Source organism: Myotis daubentonii, chromosome 1 (genome assembly GCF_963259705.1).
Source record: "Myotis daubentonii chromosome 1, mMyoDau2.1, whole genome shotgun sequence".
In the NCBI taxonomy this organism is placed as follows: domain Eukaryota; kingdom Metazoa; phylum Chordata; class Mammalia; order Chiroptera; family Vespertilionidae; genus Myotis; species Myotis daubentonii.
In genome coordinates this window covers 195,318,768-195,341,229 of record NC_081840.1, presented here as the reverse complement: position 1 = coordinate 195,341,229, position 22,462 = coordinate 195,318,768, and the positions used below count along the sequence as shown (strand labels likewise).

Here is a 22,462-nt window from a genome sequence, read left to right as displayed (position 1 = left end):
TTAATTTTTCTCTTGGACACCTGGCAAATGTATCCCGGTAGTAAGAAGTAGAAGTATGTGTAGAGGAAGGATGTAGAGAGCTTAGGGAAGTATATAACATCTCCTCCTCACTTGACTTAAGGGATTTAACAGGGTGTGTATAATTGAAAATGTATCTTGGAGTTTATTTTTGGGATTGGAATCAGTACATTCTGCCATAATACTATGATTTTTCCTTATCTTTATTATTTTTAAAAGTTTAATTATTTGGGCTCAAAATATATTTGTACTAGAGAATTTGTGGAAAAATTAATAGTGTTTGATGCATTACATTTCTCGTTTTTAAAAAAAGACATGAAGTATATGATTTTAAGAGTTTTCCTTAGGCGTGGCTGGTATTTGCTCAGTGGTTGAGCATCGTCCCAAGAACCAGGAGGTCGTGGTTTGATTCCAGGCACATTCCCAGGTTGAAGGCTCTATCCCCAGTAGTAGGGGGTGTGCATGAGGCAGCTGGTCAATGATTCTGTCTCATTATTGATGTGTCTCTATCTCTATCCCTCGCCCTTTCTCTCTGAAATCAATAAAAGCGTACTTTTTAAAAAAGAGTTATCCTTAGTTCTGACATGCCAAATATGGACTTTGTACTTTATATATATACTAGAGGCCCAGTGCATGAAATTATACATGTGGAGGGGGGGGTCTCTCAGCCTGGCCTGCACCCTCTTGCAGTCTGAGACCACTGGCTCCTAATAGCTCACCTGCCTGACTGCCCCTAACCACTCACCTGCCTGCCTGACCACCCCTACTGCTCGCTTGCCTGTTCGATTGCCCCTAACCACTCGCCTGCCTGCCTGACCACCCCTACCGCTCGCCTGCCTGTTTGATTGCCCCTAACCACTTGCCTGCCTGCCTGATTGCCCCTAACCGCTCGCCTGCTTGCCTGATTGCCCCTGACCACCTCAGCCTCGGCCCCCGCCTCGCCTCCAAGGTTTCATCCGGAAGGACATCTGGAATGACGTTTGGCTGTCCAGTCTAATGAACATATTACGCTTTTATTTTTCATAGATATTAAACTATTGCAGTTAATTTCTCCATAAAATGTCTTAAGAGTCACATGTTTCATTTTTATGTTCTTATAAATTTGCTTGAAGAATAGAACATAAAATAATAATCACTTCATTTGGAACAAAATCTCCCAAAGCCAATAAAATGTTGATCTATGTCAGAGTAACTTTTATGGCTATCGGGGAAGAACTCTATGCTAGAAGGATTAATCTACATTCTAGGGAATTTTGTCTAATGTTTAATTTTAAGATACACAAGCTCATATTGAGATATGTATTTGTATAAAAGCATATGCATTGATATTGGTGTGATCCTGGTAATAATATTAGTGAACCTTTGCTTTTTTGGCTTACACATTGAGTCATCAGAAGTGAAAGAAAAAGGAAAAGAAAAAAAAAATAGAAAACAGTGGGGTCATGTCTGAGAGTAGCTAATGGATGATTTTGGTTTAATGATGTCTGAAATGTATTTTTAATGCTTCTTAGAATTCAAAGAAACTTTTCCATTACATTAACTGTTTAAATCACTGGGAACACTGCTCTTCTCCAGATTGCCAATTGCATTTCTTTTTGGCCTCTCCTATATGTTTTCATATCTGGATCTCTAAGAACTTTGGAGAATCATCACGGGGCTATTTGACTCTTTCTATTAGAGAAAAAGAGGATTATTACTATATCTGTTTCTTGCATCTGGATAATGAACATGTTTTACAGTTTGACACTTACTGGCAGTATTCAGCAAATTTGTCCTTAACTATTGACTTGTAATATACATCCCCTTCTATCTAACATTTTTATATGTACATCTGTGTGTACTTGTTTTATTTATGTTCATGTAAAATAAAAATGAACTAATTTTATTTTAGGTAATATGTTTTCATTGTGAAGAGAAAGATAGTTACACTATAAAAAAGCTTTTCTATCTATAGCATAGGTCATCTAGGAAAATAATTAACATACTTTTGTGGTTTGACGTGGAGAATACTTCTGCTGAATTGACAGCTGAACAGACCCACTGAACTGAAAAAGATTTTTCCTTTTTCTATTCCTTTTAAAAAATATATTATTAGCAGACAAACTCTAGACAAAATTGTCAAGGAGATGCCTCTTTAACACCTTGACTCCCAACCTTCCTTTTTTTTTTAAAACCAGACTCACAAAGAGATCTAAATTGAGCTTTCTATTAGAAGAAAATTGACAGTCCTAAGCACTCCATGAATATAAATCAACTACCCTTGCTAGGAAATTTACAAAGCAAAAAAAGACCTATGAAAAGATATTTAAACATACATAAACTTTACATATATGGAACACACAGGTGATGGGCAGATACTTAAAAAGTATTTGGTTATATTACCTGCATACCTACCTACCTTCCTATGGTGTTTTTTGCTGAAAATACCATTTGATCATGTGGCATTACTCAAGTCTATAACATTATACAATATAGAGTATCACCCTCCCTGGTGATTGATTGGAATGATTCTCAAAGGGAGCTGTTCTTTAGGAACCTATCTAAAAATATGTATTACTAAAAGTTAATATGGGAAGTTTAGGGAATTGGAGAAAATATAAATCAGAAACTATTTATTGAGCTTACTATTATGCCAGGGTGCATAAGACGTGATTAAGATAATTAAGGAAATTTGAGGGGTAAAATATAGTGTAAATTCTCTAGAAAATTGTATGTCAAAGATAATATGGCTATATAGTGTTTATATAATATTTGAAAATTTGTGATCTTTTCTATTGCCTTTTCAGTCTCTATTTCATTTGCTCTGACCCTTCTTATTTTTCTTCCTTTTACTAACTTTGGGCTTTGTTTTTTTTTCTAGACTTTAATGTGTACAGAATTCTTAATGTTAAGTCAGAGTGAATTACTATGAAAGATATTGACTTACTTGATTAACCATGTATCGTATTCAATTTGGTATTTTATATATAATAATAAATTGTATAATTTATATAATGTATATTCTTCTAATAATATACTGGCTGCGATAATGAAGTCATTTCAAACAACTAGAGTCAAATTATATAATTGTCAATGAGCTAATTAATATGTTATAATAAGCTCAGTAATGGGACTTAATCAAATTAAAGGATTTCAAGGTTTTTTATTCCATCCAAAATGAACTTAGTGATCACAAAGTTTTATTTCTAAAATGAGCATATAAAAGAATAACAAGAAAAGGCAAAGAATTGAAAGAAAAGTAGTATCATGCTCTGTAAATAGCATGTGCTGATTAATGATGCTATTATGTAGGCTTGGGTTTTTTTAGCCTCCTCAGGTGTAATCAGGGAGCTAGAGGAAGATGAACCTTCCGATTATTTAATTTTAAAAGACCAATAAGAACCACCACAAATATGCATATCCTTCCTGTGGGCAACATTGATGCTGTGTGTTAGGATCAAAAACAGTGATGACAAGCTTTGAAAAACCATTAAATACAATTCATGAGGACCTTTAAATTAGGAATGTTTAGGATTTATATATTAAATGAGATCCTTTATCCAGACCATCCAGAAGTTTGAGGTGAGATGTTTTCCTCTGTTTTATTTTATTTTTAAACATATTGTTATTGATTTCAGAGAGGAAGTGAGAGGGAGAAAGAGAAACATCAATGATGAGACAGAATCATTAATCAGCTGCCTCCTGCACACCACACACAGGGGATCCAGCCCACAACCTGGTCATGTCCCCTCACCTGGAATCAAGCAATTACCTCCTGGTTCATATTTGACACTCAACCACTGGCCCATGCTGGTTGGGCACTGTGTTTTATTTTAAACCACGTATTAGAATATATATTTTCATTAAAAGTGAAATAAGTCATATTATAGAGCAATGGTTCTCAACCTTCCTAATGCCGCGACCCTTTAATACAGTTCCTCATGTTGTGGTGACCCCCATCCATAAAATTATTTTCGTTGCTACTTCATAACTGTAATTTTGCTACTGTGATGAATCGTAATGTAAATATCTGATATACAGGATGTATTTTCATTGTTAAAAATTGAACATAATTAAAGCATAGTGATTAATCACAAAAACAATATGTAATTATATTTGTGTTTTCCAATGGTCTTAGGCAACCCCTGTGAAAAGTTCGTTCGACCCCCAAAGGGTCGTGACCCACAGGTTGAGAACCGCTGCTGTAGCACATCAGTGTGTTGCTGATGTTAGATGTGAAGCAGCAGCTGAGTCTGCCCTTCTCTGTCTAACCCTGGATTCCTTCTTAGCTTCTCTGATTCCTACATCTCTTCCCACCCCCCTCCCCCATCCCTCTGAGATTCATCAGTCTGTTTTATGTTTCCATGCCTGTGTGTTGAGCGTCTGCCCCATGGTGGTGGGTGGGCATCATAGCTACTGGTCGAAAGGTCGAATGGTTGAACTGTTGCTTATGGTTATACACACACACACACACACACACACACACACACACACACACACACACACTAGAGGCCCAGTGCACGAAATTCATGCATGGAGGGGGGTTCCCTCAGCCCAGACTGCACCCTCTCCAATTTGGGATCCCTTGGGGGATGTCCGACTGCCGTTTTAGGCCCAATCCCAGGGATCATGCCTAAACCAGCAGTCGGACATCCCTCTTGCAATCTGGGACCGCTGGCTCTTAACTGCTTACCTGCCTGCAAGCCTGATTGCCCCTTACTGCCCTCCCCTGATGGCCTGATCTTGTCCCCAACTGCCCTCCTCTGCTGGCCAATTTAGTTCTGATTGGTCAGTTTTTATGCCAGTCAGCGTCAAAAGCTCCACCTCCTAGGCAGTCATTGGTTCTTCACAGCACCCACATTTGGTTCTGATTGGTCAGATCCTATGCCAGTCAGCACCAAAAGCTCTGCCTCGTAGACAGCCATTGGTTCTTCTCAGCACCCACATTTGGTTCTGATTGGTCGGTTCCTATGCCAGTCAGCATCTCCAGGCCTATCTCTGGGCCTGATCACAGAGGCGGGCTGAACAGCAGCCCTGTGGAGACTGGAGAGAAAAAAAAGGCCCGGCTGCTGGTTAAGCCTGGAAAGAAAGGGAGAGAAAGAGAGAGGCAAGTACTGATCAACAGCTGCCACTGAAGCTGTGGATCAGACCCTGCCTCTCTGGGTCTCAGCCCCCTGGGCAGTCAATGCTGGGTCACCAGGCTGCAGCAGGGCAGTCAGTGCTGGATCCCCACCGTAACCCAGCACTGACTGAAGGACTTCCGGGTTGGTCAGCCTTCGGTTGTGACCAGTTGTTACAACCCTGGGCTTTTACATATTAGGAAAGTTAGTAAATTCAAGTAATGCATGTAAAATGAGAATGTTTTCAGTGTGTTAGCACCAATTAAAAACCCCTGAGAAAATAGCTGTAATGATGATGATTATTTTTAAATATTATGTGCACTTTAATCTAAAGATTAAATTGACTTTAGGTTTTTCTTCTCTGAGAAGAATACACTTTGGATTCTAAGTAGCTTTCTTTAAAGTTAATTTTTGCAAAATGACCATTTTCATAATTTGGTAGCTAACTATAAATGTTCATTTTCCAAGCATTAGTACAAAAATGTATTGATTCACTGATATTTTTAATTTGTTGTTGTGGTTATTCTAAACCTTATTGTTGTAGATATTGATTTTAAAACCATAACTATGTATTTAAATAAACTCGCAGTCAGGCTAAAGTTACAGCAGACATATTGCATCATATGCTACCACCTTAGAAACTCTCCCTTGGCAGTAATAGTCTCTAACTCCCGTTGGGTATTTTAGGCACTGATACTCCATAATGGGCCATTAAGGAAGATGTTTAATTTGAGACCTATCCAGGTGCACCCTGCTGAGATGAGATAATTTCAAAACATGTGTATTTTCTTTCCTGCATGGTTGCTACTGATATACTAACTGCAAGGAATGAAATACAGGAAAGCTATATTGCAATACTTTTATCACAAAAGAGAACACATTTCTATTATAATGTGAAAAACAAAATATTTAAAATATATAGATAGCTCTTTCTATAAGGACATTCTAAAAGAATTATTTTTTGACTTTGTCTGCTATACATTTTAAAAAAATTCCACTATTTTATAATAATCTCTTAGTAATACTTGTTTAAACTGGGTTTGAAAAAATAAATCTATTGGCATTGTTAAGAAATGTGAATACCGGGGTTTAAAGTCAAATTTTTTATATGAAAGAGATGAATGGGACTGACCAGTCTTGATAACTCACCATGGTGAAGCCCTGGGATAGTCCTCTAGCTCATAATGGGCTTTAGCTTCCCCTGCGTCCCTCTTGATTTGGAAAGTCTTCAAAGAAAGTGTAAGTAGATGAGTATTTCCCCCTTATCTGCCTGAACCAATTGAAATAGAATGAGTTTGACATTATTACCTCAATTCTTGTAGTTTCTCCATTCTAGGCTTTATTTTTAAGTTAGTTATTTAGCATTTGTCATTGTTTTCAGAAGAATCAGGTTAGGAAATGAGGTGATTCTGAGTTCAGTGTCCTAAAACCATATTGTTGCTTGATAAGATTCTGGTCACAGAGGCAGAGCTGCCTCAAACAGATTGTCAAACTGCAGCGGGAAGGCCGGGGAGGGTTGGGGGGCAGGAGGTAGGGGGGTAAGAGATCAACTAAAGGACTTGTATGCATGCATATAAGCATAACCAATGGACATAAGACACTGGGGAATAGGGGAGGCTAGGGGACTGTCTAGGGTGGGGGGAAAAATGGACACTTATGTAATACCCTTTGTATTACTTTAAGCAATAAAAAAAAATAAAAAAGTAAAAAAAAAAGATTCTGGTCATCTAATTTAACATTTAAGGTTTATTGTCCCAGCTATGGAAATAACTTTTTCACCAATCTCAACTGTAGTGCTATTGGGAATGATAATTATAAATTATAGAATTTTATAGGAGAATATATGATTGTGTTGGTTTTAAGTCAAACCCTGGAACTTCACTTATTGCACAGTATTATAGTCGATATAATATATTGTCATGGTTGTCAATCATGCAGTACTAAGGTAATTTCAGTTATAAAAATCTTAAAAAGAAAAAATAAATAGACAGTACTAGTCTATCCCAATCATTGGGATAGATTGATTGATCATTTGTCAGTTTGATTCTTGAAGTTAAAATAAGTATGATAAAGTCACAAATAATTCTACTTCAAAGATATATTTCCTTATTAATAACATTCAAATAATCTTAATTCCTTTTTGGAAAAAAAATTCTGTAACAAAATTAAATAGTCACACTGATTGGAATTAGGTAGATTTTGAATCCTTTAAAAATGTCATATGTGAGGTATTTTTTTTAACTTCTTGGTTGTTTTCAACTTTTTATATAATTTAAGAAGCACTTTCTTGGCTCCTAAGAACATCCAAATTCATCAGTCCTGGTAACTGTCCTAATGAAGTGTCAGATCTTGCCCCTCACTTAGCCAAGGCAGACATGAATAAAATGGTTATTGGTATATATTCAGGTGTACAGAACACATATATGGTGCTAGGTAGGCATTATTAAGAAGGGACGGAAGATAATGAAGACCTGCTGCTTATGGCATGATTCTCTCAATCTGAAGTTTGAATATTTTAGAGTGTACCTATACCCTAGATCTTCATCTCCATTTAACCTACTAATCACACCTAGCTAAAAGCTCCTTACATTTACATACAGTCTGGTGCTCATGCAGATTGTTGTTACAAAAGTACATACTCTGGATCAATCAACAACAGAATATTTCTCACAGTTCTGGGGACTGAAAGTCCAAGATGTGATTGCCAGTGTGGCTGGGTTCTGGTGAGGCCACTTCCTGGATTGTAGACAGACGTCTTCTAGATTTATCCTCACATGTGGGAAGGGGCTGGAAAGCTCCCTGGGGTCTCTTTATTTAAGGCCACTAATCCCATTCATGAGGGCTCAGCTCTCCTAATCTAACCACCTCCCAAAGGCATCACCTGCAAATACCATCACATTGAGGGTTAATATTCAAAATATGAATTCTGGGAGGACACAAGTTTGAATTTATAGTAGGTGTGCTGTGGAATAGAAGTGATGAACAGCAGTACAATCAAATCAATGGAAGCCCAAACCAGGGCTCTACATTGTTTAGGTGCAGATCTGGGCTCCTTCATTTGTAGCTATGTGACCTCACTAAGCTTTTTAAATCTCTTGGTCCTTCTGTTTCTTTGTCAGTTATAAATAATAATAGCCCCCTTATTTGGAGTTGTTATATGTTTAGTAATAATGTTTATATATAGAATCAATTTAATGAGTTAATATGTGAGAACTTCTTATAACAGTGCCTAATATAGTATAAGCTAAATAAATGTTAACTGTTGTAATAAGGAGCAATATTATTTGCCGAGTGCACTGTAGATTTTGAATAGATTAATATATTCCTCTTATGAATGGAATTACTTACTTTGAAGTAGAAATCTGTTATATTCAGAATTTAACTGTAGCTTGCTTGCCCTTACTAATTTCTACTTCCCTAAGAACATAGAAATCAGTCCTTAATTATTGTCAGAAATTACATATTGTAAAGTAATTGTTAATTTTTAATATAGTTTTATATAATACCTTTGTGCACTCAGACTTATTTCACACAGTTAATAATGATGATAAAAAATTGATGTTTAATGAGTATTTTGATTTTTGAAGACTAAAGTAAGGGATCTATTTTTCAAATCACATCTATTTTACAAATCATATACAGTGTATGAGATCCATGTTTTAGTTTTAATTATCTCATTTTAAGCAATCAAATTGTTTTTCAAACTAGGTGCATTATTGTAATTATTTATACTTAGATTAACTTCAAACTCAGAGGTTTATTTCATATTGAAAATATCAATGGCAGCAAAGATTACCATATTCAAAACCTATGGAAACAAACTCCAACCAAATGCTTGGTGGGATCTCCTGAAAGAGGTTGACTCAAGGACACTTCATAAGAAAATGATCCTGTGTGAAACATCAATCTATTTTATGGCTAAATGATATGACGCCCTAAAGCCAAAAATAGCAATGTTCATTAAATCCAAATTTGTTCCTAAACATTAATAGACACTTATTAGAAAGACAATGAGATGATACTTTTACTCTAAATAATTTTCTTATTAAAATTACCTTCCTAGATTACTTGTTTTCTAATGTAGCATCAAATTATCTTTGAAGTATAAGGGGATATGTGATTTATTTAGCAATAAGAAATATTGTTTGTTAGTATTTCTGACAGTGTGTAGAGATTTAACATTTCATTCCCTGAAAAGTATTGTAAATAACACTTTTAAAAAATTAATTGGATACAGATAGGTTATTGCTCTCATCTCTCAGAAAGTTTTGGAGGAGATAGTAGGGAAAGAGTGAAGGAAAAATGTAGCTTGAGTGAAAGTTCTAGTATACATATAGTTTTCTTCCTCAACTACTCTCCCTAGTTCCAGTTTGACTTAAAATTTTCCTGTATCTTTTGTACCTATCCTCTGTTTTTTTTTTTTCCATCTGGTTTTTTTTGTCCTGATTTTTCCTTCCACCTCAACAAAACCTAGAACTTATATTTCTACAACTTGAAAAATTGTTGTCTTGCCTTTCTTCGAATAATTTATATTTTGAATCACCATCTGAACTTATAGTGACTGTGCACTCTGGCAAGCACTGTTACTAACACCATCAGCCGAAGGTATTTTTCTTTCCTCTCCATTTTCTCCTGTAGACCACAGTCAATTTAATCCTCTAAAAGCATGGTGTTTATGATGTACCTTCTGTATCTGTTCCCTTTTTCACCCAGCCGCTCACAAATGCTTCTCAGGCGTTCTTCCGTCCCATTTACTAACAAATGTAATACATACACTATTTATAACTCTACTGTTGAATATAAAACCCTTCATTAGCCCAGCCCATGTGGCTAAGTGGTTGAGTGTTGACCCAGGAACCAAGAGGTCACTGGTTTGATTCCTGGTCACGGCATATGCCTGGGTTGCACATTTGATCCCCAGAGTGGGATGGGGGGAAGCAGCCAATCCATGATGTTCCTCTCTCATTGATGTTTCTGTCTCTCTGTCCCTCTTCCTTTCTCTCTCTCTCTCAAAATCAATAAAAACATATTTTAAAAAATAACCCTTTGTTAAATGAGAACAGGGATTGTTCTCAATTAATGCCCAATCTTGCTTTATAGGTGATATGTATATAATATATCTATGTGTAACTTATAACCACCTTGTGGAATAAGTATTAATTTCAGATGTGAACATTATGGCCTAGAAAATTTACGTAATGTACCTGTGGTCATATGGAAGACAGCTTGAAGAGAGATAAATTAAACACCTTTTTTCACTCAAAAGTTCATGTCACGCCTTATATACATGATGCTTCTGATAGATGTGACTTATCTGATGTTTAATGCTTAATGACAAAGGTTTAGAATTTTTAAAAATCTGTGAAGAAATGAAGGACTTTAAAAAACATGGCCGCATCCAGTTCTAGGACAGGGCAAAAGCATACTTCGTGTATATGAAATATCTTCCAGGTTGTATTTTACTTGAGTGTATTATAAAATATGTATCTGTACAGATAAGTAGTCCAATTATAGTCTGTTATTTGGTAGTAATACACTGCCAAATGGATAACTATACCATTGTATCTATAAGTGTTATAATTCTCTGGAATCAATATTTGATCTCAAATAGCATAATAACTGTTAAACAGTGTTATGCAAGTTTGGAACCCTGACAAAACTATCATATTATGAAAATGCAAAGCCTGCATTATTTTTTTTTTGTAGTGTCACGTTAGGTACTAGCTAAATATCCTTAGTTTATTAATTAAATGATTCACTTAATACCTCTATTTTATGTAATACCTCTATTAACTCAGGCTCTTTATTTCAAGCCAAAGATAATTTACACAAATTAAATTAAGAATAATATGTTCAAGTATTTAGGGGAAATTTAGAGGGTTATAATTTTTTTGGAATATACTCACTATAAATATTTTTCCTCAATCTTAAAAGGCATCATTTATATTGATTTTTGCATATCTATGCCTTTTTGTCTTAACTACTATAAAATATTATTTAAATATTTTAAATGGCAAGGTTTGAAACTAACCAACTTGAATTCAGATTTCTTTGTATAGCCTTCAAAATCCTTTCTATTCTGCCCCAATGGATCATCTGCTGTTCCTCACTTACTCAGTAGATCTGATAAAGCTATTGCAGTTCTGTAATGGATCTTTTTTTTTAAAATATATTTTATTGATTTTTTACAGGAAGGGAGAGAGATAGTTAGAAACATCGATGAGAGAGAAACATCAATCAGCTGCCTCCTGCACATCTCCCACTGGGGATGTGTCCGCAACCCAGGTACATGCCCTTGACCGGAATCGAACCTGGGACCTTTCAGTCTACAGGCTGACGCTCTATCCACTGAGCAAAACCGGTTTCGGCCACCTTTCTTATTAAAAAACCTTCACCCAGAATGTTCCTCCTTCAAGTACAGGTTAGCAAAATCATGTTCATTCTTTAAATTCTAGCACAGTTATCATTCTTTTCTTTAAGGTCTTCCAGATCTTCCAAGCTGTGTTATTTAACCTATTTCTTTAAACTCTATTCTTTATCATATTTGGATTTATATTATTTGTATTTCCTATATTATCTCTTCTCCTCCGCGTCCATTTCCTTCTCTTCCATTATGCTATAAGTATCTAATATACTCGTTAACACCAGTTTACATTGTTTGTGTTAAATAATGATCTCTTGGGACACTGTACTACAGAAACACATGTGGTTTTGAATTCAGTATTTCTTGAAAATATTAAACATGATGATTGAGAATATCTCCTCTATGATGAGTATTTAAAGGTATCTTCCACTATTTAAAAAAGGATTCATTGCTAAAACATTCAGCTACTTACTGCTAGTAGACTCAATAGGTAATATAATGTTTTAAATCCATAAATATTGAAAGGAAAGGACCTTGAATGTTATCATAATAAGAAACTTAAATAAGCTTATTTAAACAATAAACTTTATTTTTTAGAGTCAAAATGTTAAGAAAAAAATGTATTTATTTTTTTAAATGGTATGATCAGTAGTAGGACCTGAAGTAATAGTATTCTTTTAATTTCATAGTATACTTACATAGTATATTTAAATGTACTCACGTGTAAAATAATTAATACAAGTTATTTTAGAAAACAATAAGAAAGCATTAAAGAAAAGGCATTTTTCTGGGTTTCAGACACTGTAAGTTATAGCTAACATTTAAAAAAATTATATACTTTACTCAATCTAAACTTGTCTAAAGCTCATTTTGCTTTTCTACCTGGTGATCATCACACCAAATATTTTGAAATATTATAGTATGGAGATGAGAGAAAGTTTGTATTATAGTTATCTAAGTTTTCTTCTTTTTCCTGAAAGATAATATATCATATATCTCCCATTCAGATCAGAAGGAGTATTCCATATAGAACTGCTTTGGAAAGACATTTTTGTGACAAAATATGTCATCCTTCATTTCCCAGGGCATAGACAATGAAGCATTGCAGTGCATGTGCTTATTACTGTGCACATGTAAATCATTGAAATATAGCCATCTTAAATTTCAATAATGAACATTAAAATCCCCTGATTTAAGCATCCATGCATAATTACTATACATAAAATATATTTTCCATTCTTATTAAATATGTTTCAGAAATACTTGGCTCTTTTTGGTTATTCTAGATGGGTGTTATTTATAAATGTAGTGAGCTGTGTTCACATAAATCATAATTACCTAGATTCTCTGTTATGATAACAGATATTTGCTTTACTTGTTAAGGTAGTGATGAATTATAAAGTGTAATCCTATCTAATAAAGTGGGAATATGCTAATTGACCCTCATGCCATCACAAAGATGGTGGCACCCACAGCTAATAAGGAGGGAATATGCTAATTTATGGCCCCACCCTCAAAAATGGTGGTGCTCACAGCCAATAAGGAAGAAATATGCTAATTGACCCACTTTCAAATATGGCAGGGCCCACAGCCAATAAGGAGGGGGTATGCTAATTGACTGCCTCACCCTCAAAGATGGTGGTGCCCACAGCCACAAGACGGCCAGCAGGAGAGGGCAGTTAGGGGTGACCAGGCCAGCAGGGAAGGGCAGTTGGGGGCAACTGGGCCGGCAGGGAAGGGCAGTTGGGGGTGATCGGGCCAGCAAGGGAGGGCAGTTGGGGGCGATTGGGCTGGCAAGGGAGCATTTAGGCATCGATCAGGCAGCAGGGCACTGGTTAGGGGGTGATCAGGCTGGCAGGCAGGCAAGTGGTTGGGAGCCAGCAGTCCCGGATTTAGGCCCTATGGGATCGGGCCTAAACTGGCAGTCAGACATCCCATGAGGGGTCCCAGATTGGAGAGGGTGCAGGCTGGGCTGAGGGACACCCCTCACCACCACCATCACCAGTGCATGAATTTTATGCACCGGGCCTCTAGTAACTACATAAATCTATTTGATACTTATATCGTACTTCATGAGTTCCTATGTGTAAATTTTATATCACTAAAAAAGTAATGTATGGGAAAGATTGTGATAAATACTTGATTTGTTAATGACTGCAATTTAAAATTGTTCTAATTTCAAAATCACTGGTAGAATACAGATAATACCCATGTAATATTTATAATCACTTTTAATGTAAGTCTTTAGTGAGTTTCTTATTTGTTTAATTGTTTATTTTTTGGAAAAAAATTTAATTAGTCAATTTGACTCAAACCACACAGCTTCATAATTATCTTAAATATCAATGATGTAAAATAGGATAGTTTAATTAACCTTTCTTTTTAATTTTGAATATTGTGAAGAATAGTGAAGTTAGGTAGTTTGGTTTGAGGATATAAACTCCAAGGTCCCAATTAAGGACTATACTAAAAATATTATCCTTCTAAGCTTTGCTCAGGGAAACAGCTAAAACCAATTGCCATATTGTGATGACCTTTGATAAGATTTAGAAATGCCATCTTTTGAGAATAGTTTTGAAAACATTAACCTGTTTATTAATGGAAATTATTAGCATAAGTAATGTAGTATATTTTAAACAAAAGTGACATACTAAAACTCCTTTCTAAAATCTCACATTTCATATGAATTGTTCATCTAGAGAATTCTCAGGGAGAGTGTACATACCTAGACACCTGTTTTAGTTCCCAAGTAAGTGAGAGGGGTGAGTGGGACCTACAGTCTATCCTTCATTTTGAAGCAATAAAGGAAACCAAGGTAGTTGGTGAAAGACAGACATGTACTGATAGACATGTGCATTCATGTGACAATCTCTACACCAGGCAATGAAGTATGTTTTCTCTAATCCTCAAAATCCGCCTACAAGCTGCATATTGTTTTCTGTCTTATTGTTGAAGAAACTGAGATTTAGAGAGGCATGCCTGCCCCGCACCATAGGTCAGCGTGATTTAAAATCCCTTGCTGTTATACACAAAAGAAAATCTGACAGTTTTTTTAGTTTGTGTTTCTAGAACACCTCAACATAACACATACCACATTTTTCACAGCAGTGTAATTTATTGGTGAATATACCTTTTGCTTTCATATTTCACTGAAAGTTGTTTTAAAATGGTGAACACATTTTAGAACCATAGCCACGCTCTCCCCATTTTGTCCCATAGTGTTAGCACAGAGCTTTGTACATAGAGAAGGCTAACACAGATTTCTTGGAGATGGAAATTCTTTTTTTTTTTTTGAAAGTGACTTGTTAAATGCTTTATATCTTTAGTACGTCTTTTTTTATGAGTATGGAACTGGACAACCAATGTGTCCAAGCTGCCTATCACTACTTGAACCAGTTAAACAGAGACAGAGTTGAATCATATATGAGCATTTATTCCAACAATGCTGGCAGTATGGGAGAGCAGCAGGTCATCCATGAAAATCTGCTCTTGCCCTTCCTCCAAGCCAGCTGCTTAGGGAGTGGCAGGACAAAGATTACATGGGATAGTAGGAATTGCAGGCATGGAGAAGTAGGCATGGTATAATGGTTACAGGTTACAGGCAATGTGGGCTGGGGTCCCAAAGGGCCACTGCCTCTGGGAACAGAATGTTTTAGCAACAAGGTTGTTCATCTTTCCATGATGATAGGCAGTTCTTGGAACAGGAGGATGGACCGCATTCTGAGGTTAGCTCCCATGTCCCAGAGCATACAACTCTCAGCCAGGTTCGAATGTGCTTTCTCTAATCAGAACCTAACAATCACGGTTACCAGAGCATGATTAATATCTCACAGAACATGACTATTATTTCTTATAACTATAGCTAGTCCCCATTATTCTATTTCTGCCCCTAACAAGTAATTATCTTGTCATATGTAACTAAATGAGTCTCTAATGCCTTTTCTTGGTTGTTTTTCTCTATGAGTTTTTGAAGAGCTTATGTTTTAGAAGTGAGTTGAGTGAAAATCCCTTTTATATGAATACTGATTAGTTTGATAAAGTAAACGACAACACATAAATTGGGGGAAAAAATCATTCCAGAAAATTGTCTTGTTTTTGATGTTAGTATTCAGGGAGGTATCTTTCTGTAGATTATGGGCAATCTTGTCTTTCATTTATCTATAAAATTCATATAGTTTAATTGGTGGAATTTCATTATACATGCTCCCAAAGTAGCACATTATTTTGTGGCTGTGCATGGGAGGTAGGCAGGAGGTGAGGCTGGAGTGTGAGAATGTGTCACCCTTCTCAAATAATAGCTTCTGCTCCTCCAAATCCTTTTTCCACCTGTGTTTACACAGTAATCATGAAAACAAATTCCTATGCCTAAATCAAATGTAGAATATCATAGTAGAAGTGCCTTTATGCCCCGCTGCAATATCTTAAAATAACCATTATTATAAATAATAGATCTATAATTTTTTATTCTTTTTGTAAAACAACTTTCTCCCATTGCTTCATCAATGTGAAAATATATAGCTTATAAAATGTACTATTTCAGTTTTCACTTAAGCCAGGCTTCACAATAGTAATAATCATATTTCACTATGGAAATAATTTTCCCTAAACCTCCAAAGGGTACAATGTGTAATTAGGTTTTCTAAACCTATCTTTTTTTCTTTCTCTCTTTCTTTTGTCCTCTACTCCTATGCTGGTCAAGGTTCTCCACTTTTCAGAATCAAATAACATCTTTAAGCAAAGCCTGAGTCTACTTCGGAAACTTGCCACATTGTCTCCTTCCTTTGTACGACTAATAAGCCTATTACTTTTGTATTTCTACTATAGAGAGAGGAAAGAGCACTGATGTTGAAGTGAGATATTTGGTTTAAAATTCTTACTGAGTAACAGATCTGATTTTCTTCCTCAGTAAGCATAAGGGCATTATCTGCTTTAAAGATTTCTATGGAGCCCATTGCCATGGGATGATGCTCAGTTGGTTGAGCATTATCCCATAAGAGATCAACCGAAGGACTTGTATGCATGCATATAAGCATAACCACTGGACACTAGACACTGGGGGGTAGGGGAGGCCTGGGGAATGTCAAGGGGGGGAAAAACGGAGACATATGTAATACTCTTTGTAATACTTTAAGCAATAAAACAAAATTTTAAAAAAAGAAAAGGAGCAGGTTTGATTTCTGGTCATAGCACATATCCAGGATGTTGGTTTCGATCCCTGGTCTGGGCATGTATGGGAGGCAACTGGTCAATATTTCTCTCACATCTATGTTTCTCTCTCTCTTTTGGCCTTTTTTCTAAAATCAATTAAAAAACATATTCTTGGTGAGGATTAAAATAAATACATAATAAAGATTTCTATTTTGAATTAAACCAGAAAATTGTTTAATTTCTAGAACATTGGTTGGCACAAGAAGCTAAAGAAATATTATTTTCTTCTTCATGTAACTAAATAAATGTTATTTTTTCTCTTCTTTATGTAACTTCATTTCCTGTGTTGTGTTTTTTTATACTACAGCGTGAGAAAACATCTTCTACCTTATTTGCATTTTTAAGAAATTTAGTATATACTTTTGAAATAAAGATAAATAATTTACCTGAATAACTAACCATAGTTTTTTCCAGTAGCTAAATAGTTCTATATGTATTTCTCTTATTTATCTATTTTTTTTGTATGGGTACACACATTCACTGATATCAATTTTTGACACTCCTAAACCCAGTGGTCAGGAAAAAAAACCAATAACTGAATGTTGAGGTTGGGGTTTATTGTTTGCTTGTTGATCTATCAATCAATTTATATATCCTTTTTAAAATATCCATTAATTATCTTGTGCAAGTTAAATAATATAATTTCATTTTTTTAGTTTTTATTTATTGTTGACAGTATTACACATGTCCCTATATCCCCCACTTTGCGCCCCCTTCACCCAGCTCCTGCCCTAACCCAGACTTTCGCCACACTATTGTCTGTGTCCATGGGCTATGCATACATGCATATATGTTCTTTGGCTCACCTCTCCCTGTTCCTGCTTCCCTCCCCTCCCCTCCCCTCTCAGGCCTATCAGTCTTTTCCATGCATCCATGCCTCTGGACTCTTTTCAGAAATTAATTTTGAGCCCTAACGCATTTGTCTCAATGGATAAAGCATAGGCCTGTGAAATGAAAGGTCCCTGGGGACATGCCCTATCCCCAGTTGTTGGCTCTATCCCCAGTAGGCAGCCAGTCAATTATTCTCTCTCATCATTGATTTTTCTATCTCTCTCTCCCCTCTCCCTTCCTCTCTGAAATCAATAAAAAATATTTTTAAAAAATGATTTTGAAAAGAATAAATTAGCAATTGCTTTTAAAATTTATTTTAGAAAAGAATTATACACTTATGACAAGTTCTGAATGTTTTTTGGAACTCAAAGTATGAATAAATAAAAATGAAATGAAAATGTTGCACATGATCCCTTTCCACAGTTTCTGTTTTATCTGAAGCACATTTTCCTCCCGCCAATGCTTTTCCTATTTGTAAGAGGAAAATACTATGAGATTGTCAATTATAAGCTTCATTTTGTTTTATAATATTTGTGAGATTAAGCATAAAATTTTTATATGTTATGTCCAAATGTAGTATTTTTGGCACCCATCTATACACTAGTGACTCAGGAAATATTCTTTAGCTAAACGATCCTGCTTCTTGCACAGTCACGTTAAAAGGATAAAATGGAAACTAATGAACAACATATAGCACTTATTACATGCCAGACACTCTTCTGGGCAATACATATTTTAATGTATTTCATATAACTAAACGTTACAAGTTATAGTTCATTTAATGTTCATATAACCATATGAATGAAGTAGTAACACTTTCCCCTATTAACTGATAGGAAACCAAGGCCTTGAGAGCTTAAATGACTAGCCCAAGGTTATAGTTATCATGCTATAAATAACAGTGCCAAAAATTCAGATAAATTTGTGCAATTTTGCCTTATAACCAAGGCAAGTACTTCAGAGTATTTTGGAATTTATTTTGGCAAAATGAGGATTACAATACAGTCTATAGTAAACTATCTCTATTTTGAATGTCCAGTCCCATAAAAAATTAAATTCATACTCAAATATGAAATTATATTACATATATATTAATCATCAGAATACAATGAAAGAGAGAGAGAGATGCCGTTTCTATTGATTGATCATTTTTTATTGTTTAAAGTATTACATATGTTTTCTTTTTCCCTGATTGACTCCCACCCCCCGTGACTCCCATTCCCCAGGACAAGCCCCCACCACCAGAGTGTCTGTGTCCATAGGTTATGCTAATATGCACGCATACAAGTCCTTTGGTTGATCTCTACACCCCCACCCCCCCGCCTACTCTCTGAGGTTGGATAGTCTGTTCATTGTTACCTTGTCTCTGGATCTATTTTTGTTCATCTGTTTATATTGTTATTTATATTCCATAAATGAGTGAGATCATGTGATATTTATCTTTGAACGACTGGCTTATTTCACTTAGCATAATGCTCTCCAGGTCCATCCATGCTGTTGCAAATGGTAAAAGTTCCTTCTTTTTATAGCAGCATAGTATTCCATTGTATAGATGAATCACAGTTTTTTAATCCACTCATCTGCTGATGGGCACTTAGGCTGTTTCCAAATCTTAGCTATGGTAAATTGTGCTGCTATGAACATAGGGGTGCATATATCTTTTCTGATTGGTGTTTCTGATTTCTTGGGATATATTTCTACAAGTGGGATTATTGGGTCAAATGGGAGTTCCATTTTTAACTTCTTGAGGAAACTCCTTAATGTTTTCCACAGTGGCTGCACCAGTCTGCATTCCCACCAGCAGTGTAGGAAGGTTTCCTTTTCTCCGCATCCTCGCCAGCACTTGTTTGTTGATTTATTGATGATGGCCATTATGACAGGTGTGAGATGGTACCTCATTGTTGTTTTGATTTGCATCTCTCGGATGATTAGTGACTTTGAGCATGTTTTCATATGTCTCTGTTTCTGTAGGTCCTCTTTCGAGAAGTGTCTATTTAGGTCCTTTGCCCATTTTTTGATTGGCTTGTTTACCTTCCTTTTGTTAAGTTGTATGAGTTTCCTATACATTTTGGAGATTGATCAATTTTAAAGGTGCTGACCATGAAAGACAGAATTATCAAAATGTGGGTCATGTTCCCTTCATATTTTTGCTCTGTAAGATAAATCTGTGCATATATAAGCTGAAGCAGCTTTATCAGTTTGATTCACTACCATAACTTTTTCAATGTCCTCCATAAATGTATTTAACCCTTTTAAGCAAGATTATTCATCTTAAGCTGTAAGATCCTGGAAAATAGGTGGCATGTTTTATTCAGTATTCTATTTCTGTTTTCCTAGTCCAGTGCTTTGTAGTTTAGTGGGTATTTTATAAAACACTGTTGAATGAATTAAATATGTTTGAGCATAATTAACTAACAAAAATCTATGATCTTCACAAGTTTACTTACAAAGATGCTTAGAATAGCAATGCAGGTAACATGTAGAATAATTTCTGATTGAGTATCAGGGGCTAAAATGAAGGTAAAACTCAGACACTTTTTATTTCAATCTCACAGCAATGATAATGAATGAATTTTTATAGTAAAGTTAATAAAAGTTGTATTTGTGGGAAATATTTTATACACAGTAAGTGCCAAACTTAGTTAATTATTATAAAAATAACATAGTATATTTGTATTATTTTTTCCAGTAATACTGAATTAGTTATTTCAGTTTGTTTGAGGTCTAGAGATTAAATACTGATGATACATGCATAAATATTGTCCTTTAGGTTACTCATTTTTATATATGAATCCTGTACTCATTAAAATGAAATGATGAGGTTTAAGAGATATTTTATTCAGGAAATAAACTTTCAAAGAGTTCAGAAAACCTGTATTTGATAACTTTTTTTTTCTTGTTTGCAGGATTCGAATTTGGGATATTGGTATTTCTGTTTTGAGGAATATTTCTTTTTGGGTTTTTACTTTTTCTTTTTAATCATCGGTCTTGGAGTACAGAAGAGGAACCAGAAACACTTATTGTGATTCACGTGTGAAACATTCACTCTTGAGGCACTCACGCCTGACTTCACAACCATGTGGCCATCACAGCTACTAGTCTTCATGATGCTTTTAGCACCCATAGCCCATGGTAAGACCTTTAATTAGTTTCCTTGTGTGATGCTTAATGTTGTCTCAGTTATTTATACTAGTCCCTTTCCTTTCCATCTTTGCTCTAAGATTTAGCAGCTTTTGCCCACATATATTAATAGAAGTAAGAGGAAAAGGTCATATGTGTGCCTTAAGCTGCAATAAATATGAGTTAGAATTTTATTTCTTAAGGTACCTTTTAGAATGTATGTATAACCAAAGTTTTTGTTTGCTTAAAAAACAACTTTGCATGTTTTAGTCTTTATTTTTTACCACACTTAGAGAAAATCAGCTGACTCCTTAACTCTATCACTTATTGTGAATTTTTTGGTTTACATATTTTTGTAATCAAAAAGATTTTAATATAGTATTTGCATTTGAAAGAAAACACCCTCCCCAAATCTGATTTCTCAAACTAAGCAATCATTTGTTTGTTAGTGTTTACTACTCTGTTTAATCTTTAATACACAGAACAAAAAACTAAACTTTTCATTAAAGGAAAATTGTTTTTGTCATATAACTTTCAAATCAAAATAGGGGAAAAAACAACAACATCAAAATAATGTGAACATATGCAGAAAAGTCATTTTATAGAAACATGTGAATATACTCATAAAAGAGTATGTGCTTGTTCATTTAAACATCTTTGTATTGATAACATAAATATGTAAGAAATTACATACCTTTGGACATTTTATAAAACATATAAATATTCAATAAGTAAGCAAGACAATTTCTATACAACTCAGTATATAATGTTCACTGAATCTCAATAAACCCTGGCAAGTTGAAGTCTATATGTATGTTCCTTTTTCATAATTTAAAGTTTCTTACTAATTACCCTTGTTTTGCACTAAGATAAAAATGGTGTCGTGCAGACACTATTTCATATGTTAATGGCAATTATAGCAAAGAAAAGGGGACACAGTTATATTTGCCAGTGCTTAGGAGGTCTCAGCATACTACAATGTATCAAGCAACTGAAATGAATTTTCAGCCTCTTTCACTCACTTTTGGTTTTTAATTGATTATGAAATCTGCTGTAGTTCATGAATGATGCAATTCCAAATCTGGCCCATGTTCTAAGTTTCAAATTGGATTGCATTCTGCTGTCATTATAAGAATGGATAAAAGTTTTCTCCAAAGTCCCCCATATTTAACAATTATATTTAACAAACCACTATAATATAAGGTAGTGCTCTTTTAACAAAAAGAAAGTAAAATTATATAACCATACATAATATAAATAAATTTTGTCAAAAAATTTCAAAGTGTTTCTTTAATTCATATACTGATGCAGTACTTAAACATTCACATTCTTGGGCATATGTGACATTTGTGATATGGGACAAAGACTTGTCGCTTTAAACAAGTGCTTTTCTCATTATATATCTCAGGATGAGTCTTGTTAGGTTTTTTAAGTTATAAAAATACCTCACTCATACGGTTCTTTTGAGGATTGAATAAATAGCATATGTGAATCTAGCATAGTGCATGATGAATATTAAGTGGTTGAACATGTTAATTGCCTTCATCACACTATCTGTCCCTCCAGTTTTGGTTCTAGTAAATTGTAACAACCGGCATTAGCTCAGAAATTATTTTAACATGAGAGCTATTGCATTTGATGTTGATGCTCAGAGGAAACAAACACATGCACACACACACACAATCTCTAGGTAACTCTGAGAAATATCTTAATACCCCTAGTTGGGCACATAAAAAATTGACCTGGTATATCAAATATTTTAGGCTGAAAAGTTAAGTAATCCTTTCCATTTTATGTGAACTCCTTTCTATTATCTTTTCTT

At 35.0% G+C, this 22,462-nt stretch overlaps 1 protein-coding gene across 19 annotated transcripts in view; it reads left to right on the top strand.

Moving 5' to 3' along the window:
• ADGRL3 (adhesion G protein-coupled receptor L3) overlaps positions 1-22,462 on the top strand; it is a 787,514-nt gene that overhangs the window by 256,733 nt on the left and 508,319 nt on the right. For all 19 annotated transcript variants that reach the window (XM_059670118.1, XM_059670097.1, XM_059670081.1 and 16 more), the window contains exon 3: positions 20,427-20,652. In XM_059670118.1, the coding sequence (XP_059526101.1) occupies positions 20,598-20,652 (55 nt within the window). In that variant the 5' untranslated portion in view covers positions 20,427-20,597. The remainder of the gene's footprint in view (positions 1-20,426; positions 20,653-22,462) is intronic.